Genomic DNA, 13,348 nt, shown 5'->3' with positions numbered 1-13,348 from the left:
CACACTGCACGGGGCACAGTGGAACAGGCTGGGAACGCCCACAGTCTGACATCAACCCTTATTAAATTATATTATCATTGCTTATTATTTACTGATACTGATATTATTATTTGTTATTATGTATGAAATCCAAGCTCTGAAACTCTTGTTAGTGTCTTTCAGTCAAAGACAACTAGGAACAAAGTTAGGTTTACTGGCTCACTGCCACAAGAGTGACAGCATACTATGGGGAATTGGGAGGCATCTCCCCAAGAAATATTAGAAAGAACTTATTACAGGATTTGGGCTTGTGTTAGGGGATCGGGAGGAGGGTCAAGGAAGCTGGCGTTTGCTCTGGATTGGGTGCTGTCCGGAAGCAGGTGTAATTCCATGGGCGGCTTTGTTTGATATGAACATTCTTTAAAGTTGTTTATAGAACAGAACAGCTCGGCTGTTAGTGCCAGGCCAACTCTTGGCTATCATGAGCTGCCTTTTTCTCTCTCCCATTGAAGAAACTAAGTTCACAAGGGAAAGATGATGTGACTAGCTGATCTGCATTCTACCAAAGGCTGAGTAACTTCCCTCAGGTGTCCTGACCTGTCCTTGAAAAACTGGTGTCTGGAAAACAAAGAGCATTTAGAAGCTAATACTTGGGGTAAGAGAAATGTGGCCAAACAGGGGAGTTTTTTGGAATCTGTGTTAGTTTTCTAGCACTGACATAATAAAGTATCCTAGCCTGGGTGGCTGAAGCAACAGAAATGTTATTTTATCACAGTTCTGGAGGTGTCATCTGATTGGTTCCTTCTGAAAGCCATGAAGGACCTGTCCCAGGTCTCTCTCCTTGGCTTATAGATGGCCATCTTCCCGTTGCCTCCTCACACCGTTTTCCCTCTGTACATTTCCATGTCCAAATTTCTTCTTCTAAAGACACCAATCATATTGGCCTGAGGCCCACTCCAATCACCTCATTTTAACTCAACTACTTCCTTAAAGACCCTATCTCTAGTATGGTCAGATTCTAAAGTACTTGGGGTTAGGACTTCAACATCTGAATTGGCAAGGGGTAGGGCACAATTCAGCCCAGAAGAGTCTATTTCACTTCTGTGAAGATGGAGGCTTCTCTTTCAACAGGAGCTAATCTACCAGAAAAGCTAACCCAAAGAGAATAGGTCATTATGTTTTCTGAAACTTTTTTTTTTTTTTTCAGTTTCCAAATGCTATGAAGGCACAATGACCACACAAGAGGCATGGTGGTATCCATGACTGGAACATCTCATAGCCATTCCAGCCTCTTTTCTGTTGGGCTTATGGACAAGCCTGTTCTTTTAATCATTCCTCTAAGAATGAGTCACAAGGAAGATATCTTCAGAAGATGCTAAAGAGAATCACCATTTCGTGATTGGGTCACTAGTTTGCAGCTGTGGGTCAGCAGTTTGCAGTGTGCAGCTCAAGTGACCTCATTCACTTCCAGTGGTTTTCCACTTTTCTTTCCAAAGTGACAGAGAGTTCTGCTTGCTAGGAACTGACTGTCCAGACATCTGTTGGTTGTGTTCCCAGCCATGCTTCACATTTAACTTCCCAAGCCCCTGGCTTTCTTTGGGCATATGTCCATGTGATTCAGAGGAGGCTTCAGGGGAAGGCACAGGACCTAACCAGTGCAGAGTGACACAGGACATTTGCTAGATTATTTGGCACTATGGAGTAAGCACACTGAGCCCAGGAACTGCTGCAATAGTTTTGCTACCATGAAGGAACTAAGCTCGAGGCAAAGTAAAGAAAGAGGTGGCAGGGCTGAGAGAATAGCAGAGGAAAACTGGAAGAATCCTGATCAAATTGCACCTGAAACCCACATACCTATGGATTTTTCAGTTACATGAGGCAATAAATTCTCTCTGTTGTGAAGCAAGCTTGATTTGGGTTTTCTGGGTTTTTTTTTTTTTTTTTAAGATTTTATTTATTTATTTGAGGGAGAGAGAGCATGGGGGAGGCAAAAGGAGAAGGGAGAGAATCTCAAGCAGACTCTGCACTGAACATGGAGCCTGACGAGGGGCTCGATCTCACGACCCTGAGATCATGACCCGAGCTGCAACCAAGAGTCGGATACTTAACCGACTGAGCCACCCAGGTGCCCCTGGGTTTTTCTCTTAATTGTGACTCAAAGTATCTGGACAGACTTACAAGCCTCTCTGTAAAGTCACTGGTGTTTGTTGTTGTCACTGGCAAGTACACATCAATTACTGTACTGTGACAAATTAATTAATGTCCAAGAGAAAGGATACTATTGAAGATGCAATTTCAGAAAAATTAAAGAGGCTATCAAGTGGGAATAAAGGAAGAAAAATAGATTTCTGTGGGGTTTGAATAGATCTCAAATTTTCAATGTTATTAAAAGCTTTGCCAAGCCAACTGGATCTAAGCAGAATATGCATATAGCATATATCCAGTGATGTGGAAGCAGCTAAAGAATGAGAAAATACCAAGAAGGCTGAAACCATGAGAGTGCAAGTCTGGCTGAGAACTTTTAAGTGGCTACTACAGGAAATATTTAATATGAATATAGGAAATGATCATAAGAGGGTTCATTGTTTCCTGTTGGGGTTAATTTTACTTCAGATATCCTCCTTTTTCAACTCCCAAGTATGTGAACCAAATAAAAAGCTACTCCCAGAATGCTGGTGCAAAGCCCAGGAGGACACTGAGATCCAAAGGTCAGAGATAATCAGGAAAATGGACAGAGAAGTTAATGGTTCAAGGTGGTCAGGAAGTCAAAATGGGCAATAAGTTAGGAAAAAAAAAAAAGACAGTGGGAGGGACGCCTGGGTGGCTCAGTCAGTTAAGCGTCTGCCTTCGTTCGGCTCAGGTTATGATCCCAAAGTCCCAGAATCGAGTCCCGCATCAGGCTCCTTCCTTAGCGGGGAGCCTGCTTCTCTCTCTGCCTGTGTTCCCCGCGCTTGTGCTCTCTTTCTCTCTCCCTCTCTCTCTTTGACAAATAAATAACTAAAATCTTAAAAAAACAAAACAAAACAATGGGGTCATCATCTGGGTGTCCCCTTAGACAACCAGAAGGCCCAAGACCTCTGCAAGAGAGAAGCAGAAACAAAGCAGCACTGCCCAGTGATTCATTTAGGCTAGGGAAAGGGGCTAGGTAGTCTAAAACAGCACAGAAATTGCAAAGTGCAACAGATGGAAAGGCAAATTAGTTGTATTAACTAAAGGAAACAAGCGTCTCATAGTCAAAAGTGTAGTGTAGTACATCAGTATGCAAAAGCAAAGGGACAGCAAAGATACAAGGATACAAGATGACAATATAAGAGTGACAGTAGGAAGAGTGACTGGAACAGTAACAGGCAAGGCAGAGAGCCTTATAAGTTAGAAATACAACTTAGGTAAATGCTGACAGAGGGTGAGCAGCCACTTTAAGTTAATGTGTGTCTAATAACATTACTTCCCTCAGTAGACCAGGCATTATCAATTCAGGGAGACTAGATCCACAAACCCAAATCTAACATTCAAAATTTCATGTGCTTATAAGGATACCATCTGCCCAGAAGCCGCACCATCCAGGAGACCTATCCTTGATCGCCAAGTAACTCCAATGTTTTCCTTGTCCCTTTTAAAAAAATGTTCTCTTCCTTGTTCATTTTGCATAAAAACTTGCCACTTCCTCGCATGCCTCCCAGTTCTCTGGACTCTTGAGAATGGAAACTACCTGCTTCCTAAATTGTTAAAGTCTGGCTCACCTAAATTGTCTTCAACATTTTAACATCGTATGTGTGCAGAAATTAAGCATCTGGTAAACTCGGCTATCGGTTATTCATGGTATCACTTCAGTTTCCTCGTGCCATTCCTTTGTTTCCAAAAGGACAAGCTAAAGGACCTAATTCAGACTTTGATACACAGACAAGAATTATATCAGTGCTCAGCTATGTAAACATCTGTCAGGACTGTCTCTAAAACTGATGTTTCCAAGTCGTCAAGTCTGAGCCTTGATTTAGCTCTTTTCTCTTAGTTTGGGAAGTGTCCAGCTCTTTGAAGGGATGGAAGCAAATCCAATCTGAGCAAGAATACCAACTGGTTACCAATTACATAAGAGGACAGAATTGATATCCTGAAAGTACAGATGTTATAAAGTACAGAAGCTATTAATGTTAATGAAATTCTGAGCTGATGCTCAAAGATGCACATCACCCCATGGTATACTAAAAAAATTATCTGGTCTTTGACCTGGGTTCCTGGCAGATCTTCAAAAGCCCTTGGAATTCTTTCTAAGTGATAGGAGTTTTTGTTATGCTAATGAGGTGATTCATGGTGGTTCTCCAGATAGTTTCAGGATGGGGGCTGCTCAGCAGAAAGATGAACCAATTGATTAGAAGTTTGGGGCTTGGGGCCGCCTGGGTGGCTCAGTCGTTAAGCATCTGCCTTCAGCTCAGGTCATGATCCCAGGGTCCTGGGATCGAGCCCCACATGGGGCTCCCTGCTCCGCGGGAAGCCTGCTTCTCCCTTTCCCACTCCCCCACCTTGTGTTCCCTCTCTCGCTGTGTCTCTCTCTGTCAAATAAATAAAATCTTAAAAAAAAAAAAAAGAGTCACAGGATATCAGCCTCAAGAGAGAGGAGGGTGGGTTGGAAATTGAGTTCACTCAGACACACCGGCCAATGATTTAATCAATCATTCTTACATAATGAAACTCTAGTAAAAACTCAGGACACTGAAGCTCAGTGGAGATTCCTGGTTGGTTAACACATTGATGTGCCAGGAAAATAATGTACCTTGACTCCATGGAGGGAGGACATGGAAAGGCCAAACCCAGGACTCTCCCAGACTTCACCCTATGTGTATCTTTTATAATAAAACTGTAATCGTAAGTTTCCTGAGTTCTGTGAGTCATTCTTGTGAATTATCAAACCTGGAGAAGGTTGTGGGAACCCCTGAATTGGTAGCCAATCAGTCAGAAGTGTGGGTGGCTGAGAACCCCTGGAACTTGTGGCTGGCATCTGAAGTAAAGAGATAGTCTTATGGGGGATTCTTAGGCTTCTGCATCCAATTCCAACAAGGCAAGGGGAGATACCGCCCCCTCCCTTACTTCCACCACAACACCAAGCAAGTCCCAGACATCAGCAGAGTGTCCGGCAGGGCATCCAAAAATTCAACGTAATTCTGACACTATCTACCCAGACATGGCATCAGATTCCACAAGTTAAAGGTTCAGTCCTACAAAACTGTCCCCCACCCCGACTTCAGATACCAGTCACAAGCCCCAGGCTGTTACCTGTGTTTCTAACCAACCAGCTACAGAATGGAGGTTCCAACCACCTCCTCCTTGGATTTGATTAATTTGCTAGAGTAGCTCACAGAACTCAGGGAAACACTTATTTATGTTTACCAGTTTACTAAAGGATATGATAAAGGATATGAATTAACAGCCAGATGAAGGGATACAAAGGGCAAGGTACCAAACAAAGGAGCTTCTGTCCTCATGGAGTTTGGTGGTGTTTGGTGACACATGGAAGCATTCTGGTTCCCCAAGTGTGGAAGCTTTCTGGAAAAAAAAGGACCAATAAGCTGCCCTCTTGGCTTTATATGGAGGCTTCATTACATAGTCATGATGGATGTCTTTAGCCATTGGCTGTGTCAACCTTCAGCTCCTCTCCTCTTCTGAGGTTGGGGGGTGGTGGGGAGGAGTGGACTGAAAGTTCCAAGCTTCTAATCACATAGTTGGTTCTTCTGGCAACCAGCCCCATCCTCAGGTGCTTTCCAAAAGTCACCTCATTAACATAACAAAAGATACCTTTACCATTCTTCTCATTTTCTCAAGGAAATTCCAAAGGTTTTGTGAACCGTAAGACAGAATTTGAAGAGGAAGACTAAATATATTTGAGAAATATACTTTGGTTCATCCGAAAGACAAAATATATGTATAGTTCTTATCCACAAGAGTGGATTCTGGGTTTTGACCATAGAGGCATCTTCTGAAGTCACAACCCTCAGAAGAAAAACATTTTCTAAGATAAGGTTCTATATCTCCCTTCGTACATATCAACTTTATTCTTAATATTCCATAGTCCCTTAAAATACTCATCGGCTTTCCGTAACTATTCTAATTATAAATCTCCAATCCTACATGTTTCAGCAATACATCTAATACTGCTACCATAAATTGCTCTAAATTCCCAGGGGAAGGAAGATATATGTGTATCTATTATTACTTGCATTTGTCAAATAGGCAGAACCTAGAGAAAAATAATCATTTTTCTTTTCTGAACAGAGCAAGCACTAACTTTGATATCATGTGACAACCCAAGAGAGTTCAGGAATTCAGTGGAGAACCTTATGAGGTTATAGGATAGTGGAAGTCAGAAAAACACAAAGACAAGGAAGCAGATTTCATTTTTCATTTTACAGGAAACTGATAGCCAGATTAAGAGTTTGAGTTATGGGGCACCTGAGTTGGTTAAGCATCCGACTGTTGATTTCGGCTCAGATCATGATCTCAGGGTTGTGAGATGGAGCCCTGCATTGGGCGCCACACCTGCTTAAGATTCTCTCTGTCTGTCTCCCTCTTTCACCCCACCCCCTCTAAAAAAAAAAAAAAAGAGTTCGAATCATTTGCCCATTTGCTGCTCCTGGGGAAAGCTGAAGTTGGAGCTCCTCCCCTGATGTGGCCTGGCGTCCCTCCTCCAGTAAGTTTGGAGATTATGATACTGAAATAACAAGTCACTGAAAACCCAAATAAAAATACTTTATCTATTGGCCTTCCTAAAAATTTAGAGAATCTGTTAGTCAATTTACATAGTGACTTAATATTGAAATTAGCAGATAAATTAGAGTTTTAAAGAAAGAGAAAGTTGTAACTGCACATTCCTGCCCCTGAAGCAGAAAAGGTGTACTTTACACACAACTAGACCTGCTGTTCCCCAAAGGCCCAATTACTATCATGATCAAGTATAAACTCCTTAATTTAGCACTCAAGATTTGACATCAAACTATCAAACCAGTCTTTCAAAAAGAATCTCCACTACTCATTAACAGGAGTTCTCCAGGGTGATCCTTCAGTTTACACCAAGAATGACTCCTCTATGCTCTCCCCCAGTCCTGTTTCCTTTGGCCCCTTCTGCTCCTTCCCTTGGCTTTGGAGTTTGTCCCCACCTCACCCCGCCCCCAAGTAGGCTGTGAGCCACTCCTGAGTGGAAGAAAGGACCCCAGGCCGTGTAGCTGGCACTCTTCGCTGACACCCTGGCCCTCCTCCTCTGGGCTATGGCTAATGTGGGCAATTCCCCACAGCTCTTCTTTATTCTTTGTAATAGATTCTGCCCTGGGCAGATCACCACTATGGAAGAAAAAAGTCTAACCCAACAAAAAACCTAAGCTTTGTGTGCAGGTGTCATGAGAAACTTTCAAAGCCACTTATTTAAAAAATGCTACAATAGTAAGGGAGAGATGCAACCCCCTTCAAGGCCCAATTCAAGCTCCACCTTCCTCATGAAGTTTTATGTGACCGACAGGCCCCATTTCCCCTCCATCCTCTGGATCTCCTAACAGATAATCTGAACATTAATATGGCATGTAATACATGTGTATACCACCTTTAAATAGTTTTCTATGACTGCATCTTCATCTCCCAGACAAAGCCCCTAGCTTCTCAAGGAAGGATCTGTTTGAGTTAGACAAGGCTGTAATTAGATATAAATCCAGTGGCATCTGGTATATGATGGATGCTCAATCAACATTTCTTAATTGATGACCGAGCCACTATTAGACACAAGCTGAAAACCTCAATGAGTGCAACAATCTGTTAATTTCTGTGATGGTTAGCAGAACCTAACACTTGTCTAAAGACCCCAGAGTGAGCACCCTCTCTGTTTTAAGTACTACAAATCGGATTCTTGTGTAGATTCAAATCGGTCAACACTCTGGAAGGAATCCTGGACTAAGAGCATCAGGATTTCCAAAGCTGCTATTTTTTAAGGGCCTTAAAAGAGCAAACACCCACACAGCTTCTGCAAAAGGAAGGTAGGTAATCGCATTAATAACTCTTTGTATTTTACTTGCATTGTTATGTGACTTTTGGAACAACCTGGAGAGGTAGAATGGGAAGTCATTAAAGTCGAAGGGGCAGAGAACACTAGGTTGATTCTTTTCCAACTCACTTTTAGGCAGGAAGCATCAGCATATTACATATTTCTTCTTAGACATCTGGACTCCTTCACAAAGAGGTCTCTTCATTTGTAACTCCTGAGAACTTGGGTCTCCAGAGCTCCTAGTTCCACAGAAGATGTTGAAATGTTTCCTTGTTGGCATTCTACAATCTATCAAACTCTTCTATGCTTATTTTAATCGCCATTTGGATGTAGGAACAGCCCCCGGGACCTTGAGCCCTCCTCCGCTCTGGGGCACCCATACAGCTTTTCAGATGAGTTAAATCAAGCCCAGAGGTCTGCGAGAGTACTAACACATCATCTTCATATGCCATATATCATCTACATAACCAGCCCTGAAGCGTTTACCCACGTGCCCCCACATTGTAGTCACTAAGCCAAAATTCTAGGGCTCCCTCTCCGCGCGGTACTTCAAAATCCAGCCTGCACTTAGCGGGCGGGGAGCTTACGGTTCGACTGAGGACTGCGGGGCAAGTGGGAGGAACTAGCGGTGAGCGGGGGAAGGCGGGACAAATGTCTCCCGGCAACGGCCCCGGCGATTGGCCAGCCCGTCTGCAGCCGAGGCCAATGGCCAGGCGCGCGTTGCACCGAGTGCGGCTGCGCGGGAGATTCAAATCGGTAGCGGCTTCTCGCCGGCGGCGCGGGTGGGCAGCTGTTGGCCCGCGTCCTCTCGCCATGGATAACCCGGAAAATGTCTTTCAGTAAGTGTTGGTCTGGTGGGATGGGGGCGAGGCGGGGGCGCAGTCTCCGGCTGTGGACCGAGGAGGGGGCTGGGGTACCTAGGATTCGGGGTCTGCGGGTCCCCGCCCGGGCCGGCCGCAGTCCTGCCTCCTTTTGCCCCTCCCGCCCCTTTCCGTGGCTTTGGTGTGTTTCCTCCCCGCCCTCACTCCTACCCAGCCAGGCTGTGGGCCACTCGTGGGTCGTGGAAAGGGCCCCCGACCGTGTAGCTGGCGCTGTCCGCCGAGACCCCGGCCCTCGTCCTCCGAGCTGCGACCACGGTGGCAGTTTAGGGGGATTTGGCCAATTCGTGAGGCCCTCGGAGCTCTCGGTTCATCTCTAAGGAATCCGCTCTGGGCAGATCGTCGCCGTGGGAGAAAAAAGTCTAACCTAACAAAAACCCTAAGCCTTGCGTGTAGGTTTCATGAGAAACTTTCAAAGCCACTTAATTAAAAAAAAAAAAAATCTACAGTAGGGAGAGAACTTAAAATAGCTCTTACCCATAATCCCACAATCAATTTGAAAAAAGTCTTTGAATAACCTGAACTTTATTTTTTTTTAATAACGTGAACTTAACAAAAAAAGCTATGCCTATTGTCATTTAGGTTAACCTGCTAACAATTTCTTACATTCCCACACCTTTGCTTTATGACTTTAGGTGATTTATCTAGATTGTTTCGAAAGCATTTTAAAACAGTTAAGTCATATGTGACAGGAAGTAAAACTGGTTAGTTTTATCAGCACCAGGGCAATTTACTCTCTTGGGGATCAGAAGACCAAGATCATTAAGTACAGCCAAAGCAAAAACCTGTTTGCTTTAAGACTTCTCTAGCCAGCAAACTATTTCACTTTTGGAAGCTTGTTTTTCCCCATTTTAAAAGGGAAATCAGGTATTTCTGACCGTATTTTGACTTTGTAAAGACTAATTTGCTCCAGTGAACTGGATGTTTTTAGTATTCATTTACAAAGTGTATTCAGGCCATTTTACTAGGAAATGTGGTTGTTATTGGAATGTGAAATGTTTATTTGAGCCAGCCTATTATTAACATATATTTTGGGGGAGCACCTATGAGGCATGAGAAGGAAATTAAAATTTAGAAGTAATTACTTTTTCATTTTTAAAAATAAGTAATACATTTATTTGGTTTTTAAAAAAGATTTTAAAAAGTGTTCACTGAGATTTATTATGCCTGTCTACTCTCCCAATCCCTGATATGGAACCATTTTTCTAATTTATTTTTCAAATGTTTATTTTTGCAGATATATTTATATTGTAATATTACATTAGTATGTCTATATAGGCATGCATATATGTGTGTATATCAATGGGTGTATATGTATATGTATGTAGAGTTCCTGCCTTTATTTCTTGTAAAGTGTAGCTTTTTTTGTTTAACAGTATCCTTGGAGATCTTTATCAGTACATAGAGCTCTTTCTCAATCTATTTTACAACTGCATATTTCATGTACCATAATCTAAAAAGTCTCCTATTTATGGATCTTTGGGTTATTGACAGTCTTTCACAAATAGAGCTGTACTGAAAAATCTTGTACATGTGGCATTTTGCACATAGACAAATATATCTGTTTTCTAGATTCCCAGAAGTGGATTTGTTGGATCAAAAGTAGATCCATCTAAAATAGCATGGAGGTTCCTCAGAAAGTTGAAAATAGAGCTACCGTACGACCCAGCAATTGCACTACTGGGTATTTACCCCAAAGATACAAATGTAGGGATCCAAAGGGGCACGTGCATCCCAATGTTTATAGCCGCAATGTCCACAATAGCCAAACTATGGAAAGAGTCTAGATGTCCCTCAACAGATGAATGGATAAAGAAGATGTGGTGTGTACACACACACACACACACACACACACTGGAATATTATGCAGCCATCAAAAAAAAATGAAATCTTGCCATTTGCAACGACGTGGATGAAACTAGAGGGCATTATGCTAAGCGAAATAACTCAAGCAGAGAAAGACAATTACCATACGATCTCACTGATATGAGGAATTTGAGAAACAAGACAGAATCATAGGAGAAGGGAGGAAAAAATGAAACAAGACAAAACCAGAGAGGGAAGCAAACCATAAGAGACTCTCAATCTCAGGAAACAAAACTGAGGGTTGCTGGAGTGGAGAGGGGTGGGAGGGATGGGGTGGCTACGTGATGGACATTGGGAAGGGTATGTACTATGGAGAGCGCTGTGAATTGTGTAAGACTGATGAATCACAGACCTGTACCCCTCAAACAAGTAATACATTATATGTTAATTAAAAAAAAAAAAAAGTAGATCCATCCGTAATTTTGGCAGATATTACCAGTTCCCTTAGCAGGGATCAAGAGTACTCTCACCTGCAAGCAAGGTGTGAGAGTGCCTGTTTCCCATTGCTTCATCTGTACACTGTTGCCACATTTTTTTAATTTTGCCAATCTGGTAGGTGAGAAATTGTATCTGAATGAGGTGAATTTCTCTTATAAGAGGTTGAGTATTTTCCTTTGGAATGCCTTTTATTTATTTAATTTTTTTTATTGTTTCCCCCCAATTTCTAAAAGCTCTTTTTTTATACCATTTTATCATTTCTCTTTTGACTCTGCTTGATGTTGTGTTTATTTGACATGTAGAAGCTTTTTATTTATATATAGTTTACTTTATTGAGCTTTTCTTTCATGGCTTCTAGATTTTGAGTCATAAGAAACATTGATTTCATTGGTATACAGATATGATAGCCAGGAGAAAGTATTGCTTTCAAATCCTGTAATCCGTGTAATTTCTCTGATAGAAAACCTGAAGTCTTTCTTAGCTTGACTCTCTTATACCCATAAGCAATCCCATAGGCAAGTCCCATTGTTTCTTTCTCCAAAGCACCCCAATTCCATGCTTGCACTGTTCCCACCCTGGTCCAGCTGGGACTGTTGTAGCTCCCTAACTGGTTTCCCACTTCTGTTCCCATTCCCCATCCCCTTTGCTTAAAGGGGCAGAATGGATGTTTTAAATGCACATTACATGTTGTCACCCCACCCTTCTAGCTCAGCACACTTAAATAGCTGCATAGCTCTCTGGCACTGATCAAGTGTCACCCCCTCAGGGAGAATGGCCTTCCCTGACCACTCTAAGAATTGTAACTCCTGTCACATTCTTACCTCATCTCCCATTTTGTTTTGTTTTGCTGTTTTTTCGTTAAGTGCTGAATGTCACCTGACTTTATTTCACATGTTTCTGTTTGTTTATTTGTTCGTTTGCTCCCCTAGCACCTCAGCGCCCTTAGAGAACTTTTTTTCACTTGGCTGATTTTTTTTTTTTTTAAAGCTATGGTTGGGAATGCGGAAGTAGCAGCAAGCAGAGGGAGCCATAGTGGCTGATTTATGAACATTGTCATTATGTGTTCTTTGTCAGGGACGCAGTGTTGCATTGAGGCCCAGAAAGCAAACTATGTGGAGACCTGATTGGTGGTATCCTACTCTCCCACACCCACTCACAAGCCCCCTTCAGGTCTCCTAGCCAAGTCTCAGCCAAGCTTCTGAGCAGCAAGGGGAGGGGTCCCACCATTTGAGGAATAACAACTGGTGGACACTGCCCTTCAGGATGGTAGTGACATTGGGCATCAGTGACAGGAGAAGGAGATTCTTAAGGATAGAGCCTGGGATCCTCTTCCAGCTGCCTCTTACATAAGGGCTAACTTCAGGGGCTTGGGTCTTGCTTTCTTCTGGAAAAATAACTGCGTCTGAGTTTTCTGACCACTTCTAAGTGAATAATCTTTCAATTTTTAATATAGCATTTGAACTGGTATTTAAGATTTCCATTTTAAGGTGTGTAAATGCAAAACATTTTAGGAATCATCCCTAATAAGTCATGTGCATATTTTTCTCTGTTCTAGAATGTTTGAAGCCCATATGCAGAGCTACAAGGGCGATGACCCACTTGGTGAATGGGAAAGGTTAGCATTTAGTTTATTTTTTTCCTTTAAACAAACTATATGCTGCCCTGAAAATTAATATTATCCATATTTTTCTAGTTACATGCAGTGGGTAGAAGAGAACTTTCCTGAGAATAAGGAATACTTGACAACATTATTAGAACATTTAATGAAGGAATTTTTGGATAAGAAGAAATACCACAATGACCCAAGATTCATCAATTATTGTTTAAAATTTGTAAGTATACTTTCAGATGTATAATCAAATCTGTAATCCTATTGTACTTCTGCTTGTTTCCCCAGATTTTAAGATCATTTTAGACTGCCTTATTTAATTTTAATTTAATTTTTTTATGTATTTATTTTTTTAAAGATTTTATTTATTTCACAGAGAGAGACAGCGAGAGAGGGAACACAAGCAGGGGGAGTGGGAGAGGGAGAAGCAGGCTTCCCGCTGCAGGCTTCCCGCTGAGCAGGGAGCCCAATGTGGGGCTCGATCCCAGGACCCTGAGATCATGACCTGAGCCTAGGCACCCCTAGACTGTCTTATTTTAATTCCTCTGTTTCCAGTCATAA

At 42.3% G+C, this 13,348-nt stretch overlaps 2 protein-coding genes across 2 annotated transcripts in view; one reads left to right on the top strand and one right to left on the bottom strand.

Moving 5' to 3' along the window:
• ACOXL (acyl-CoA oxidase like) overlaps positions 1 to 8,559 on the bottom strand; it is a 349,740-nt gene extending 341,181 nt beyond the window's left edge. Inside the window, exon 1 of the mRNA XM_064572203.1 lies at positions 8,126 to 8,559. The gene's annotated coding sequence lies outside the window, so the exon portion shown is untranslated. The remainder of the gene's footprint in view (positions 1 to 8,125) is intronic.
• A 174-nt stretch (positions 8,560 to 8,733) lies between these two features.
• The window catches only part of BUB1 (BUB1 mitotic checkpoint serine/threonine kinase), a 44,850-nt gene continuing 40,235 nt past the window's right edge, over positions 8,734 to 13,348 (top strand). Inside the window, exons 1-3 of the mRNA XM_045884531.3 lie at positions 8,734 to 8,835; positions 12,734 to 12,793; positions 12,872 to 13,010. Of these exons, the coding sequence (XP_045740487.2) occupies positions 8,810 to 8,835; positions 12,734 to 12,793; positions 12,872 to 13,010 (225 nt within the window). The 5' untranslated portion in view covers positions 8,734 to 8,809. The remainder of the gene's footprint in view (positions 8,836 to 12,733; positions 12,794 to 12,871; positions 13,011 to 13,348) is intronic.

This window comes from Mirounga angustirostris, unplaced genomic scaffold, assembly GCF_029215605.1.
Source record: "Mirounga angustirostris isolate CCGP_5_RB_7025 unplaced genomic scaffold, mMirAng1.0.hap1 SCAF_10, whole genome shotgun sequence".
NCBI lineage: Eukaryota > Metazoa > Chordata > Mammalia > Carnivora > Phocidae > Mirounga > Mirounga angustirostris.
Note: the sequence above shows the minus strand (reverse complement) of the source record. Positions and strands in the feature narration are given on the sequence as shown.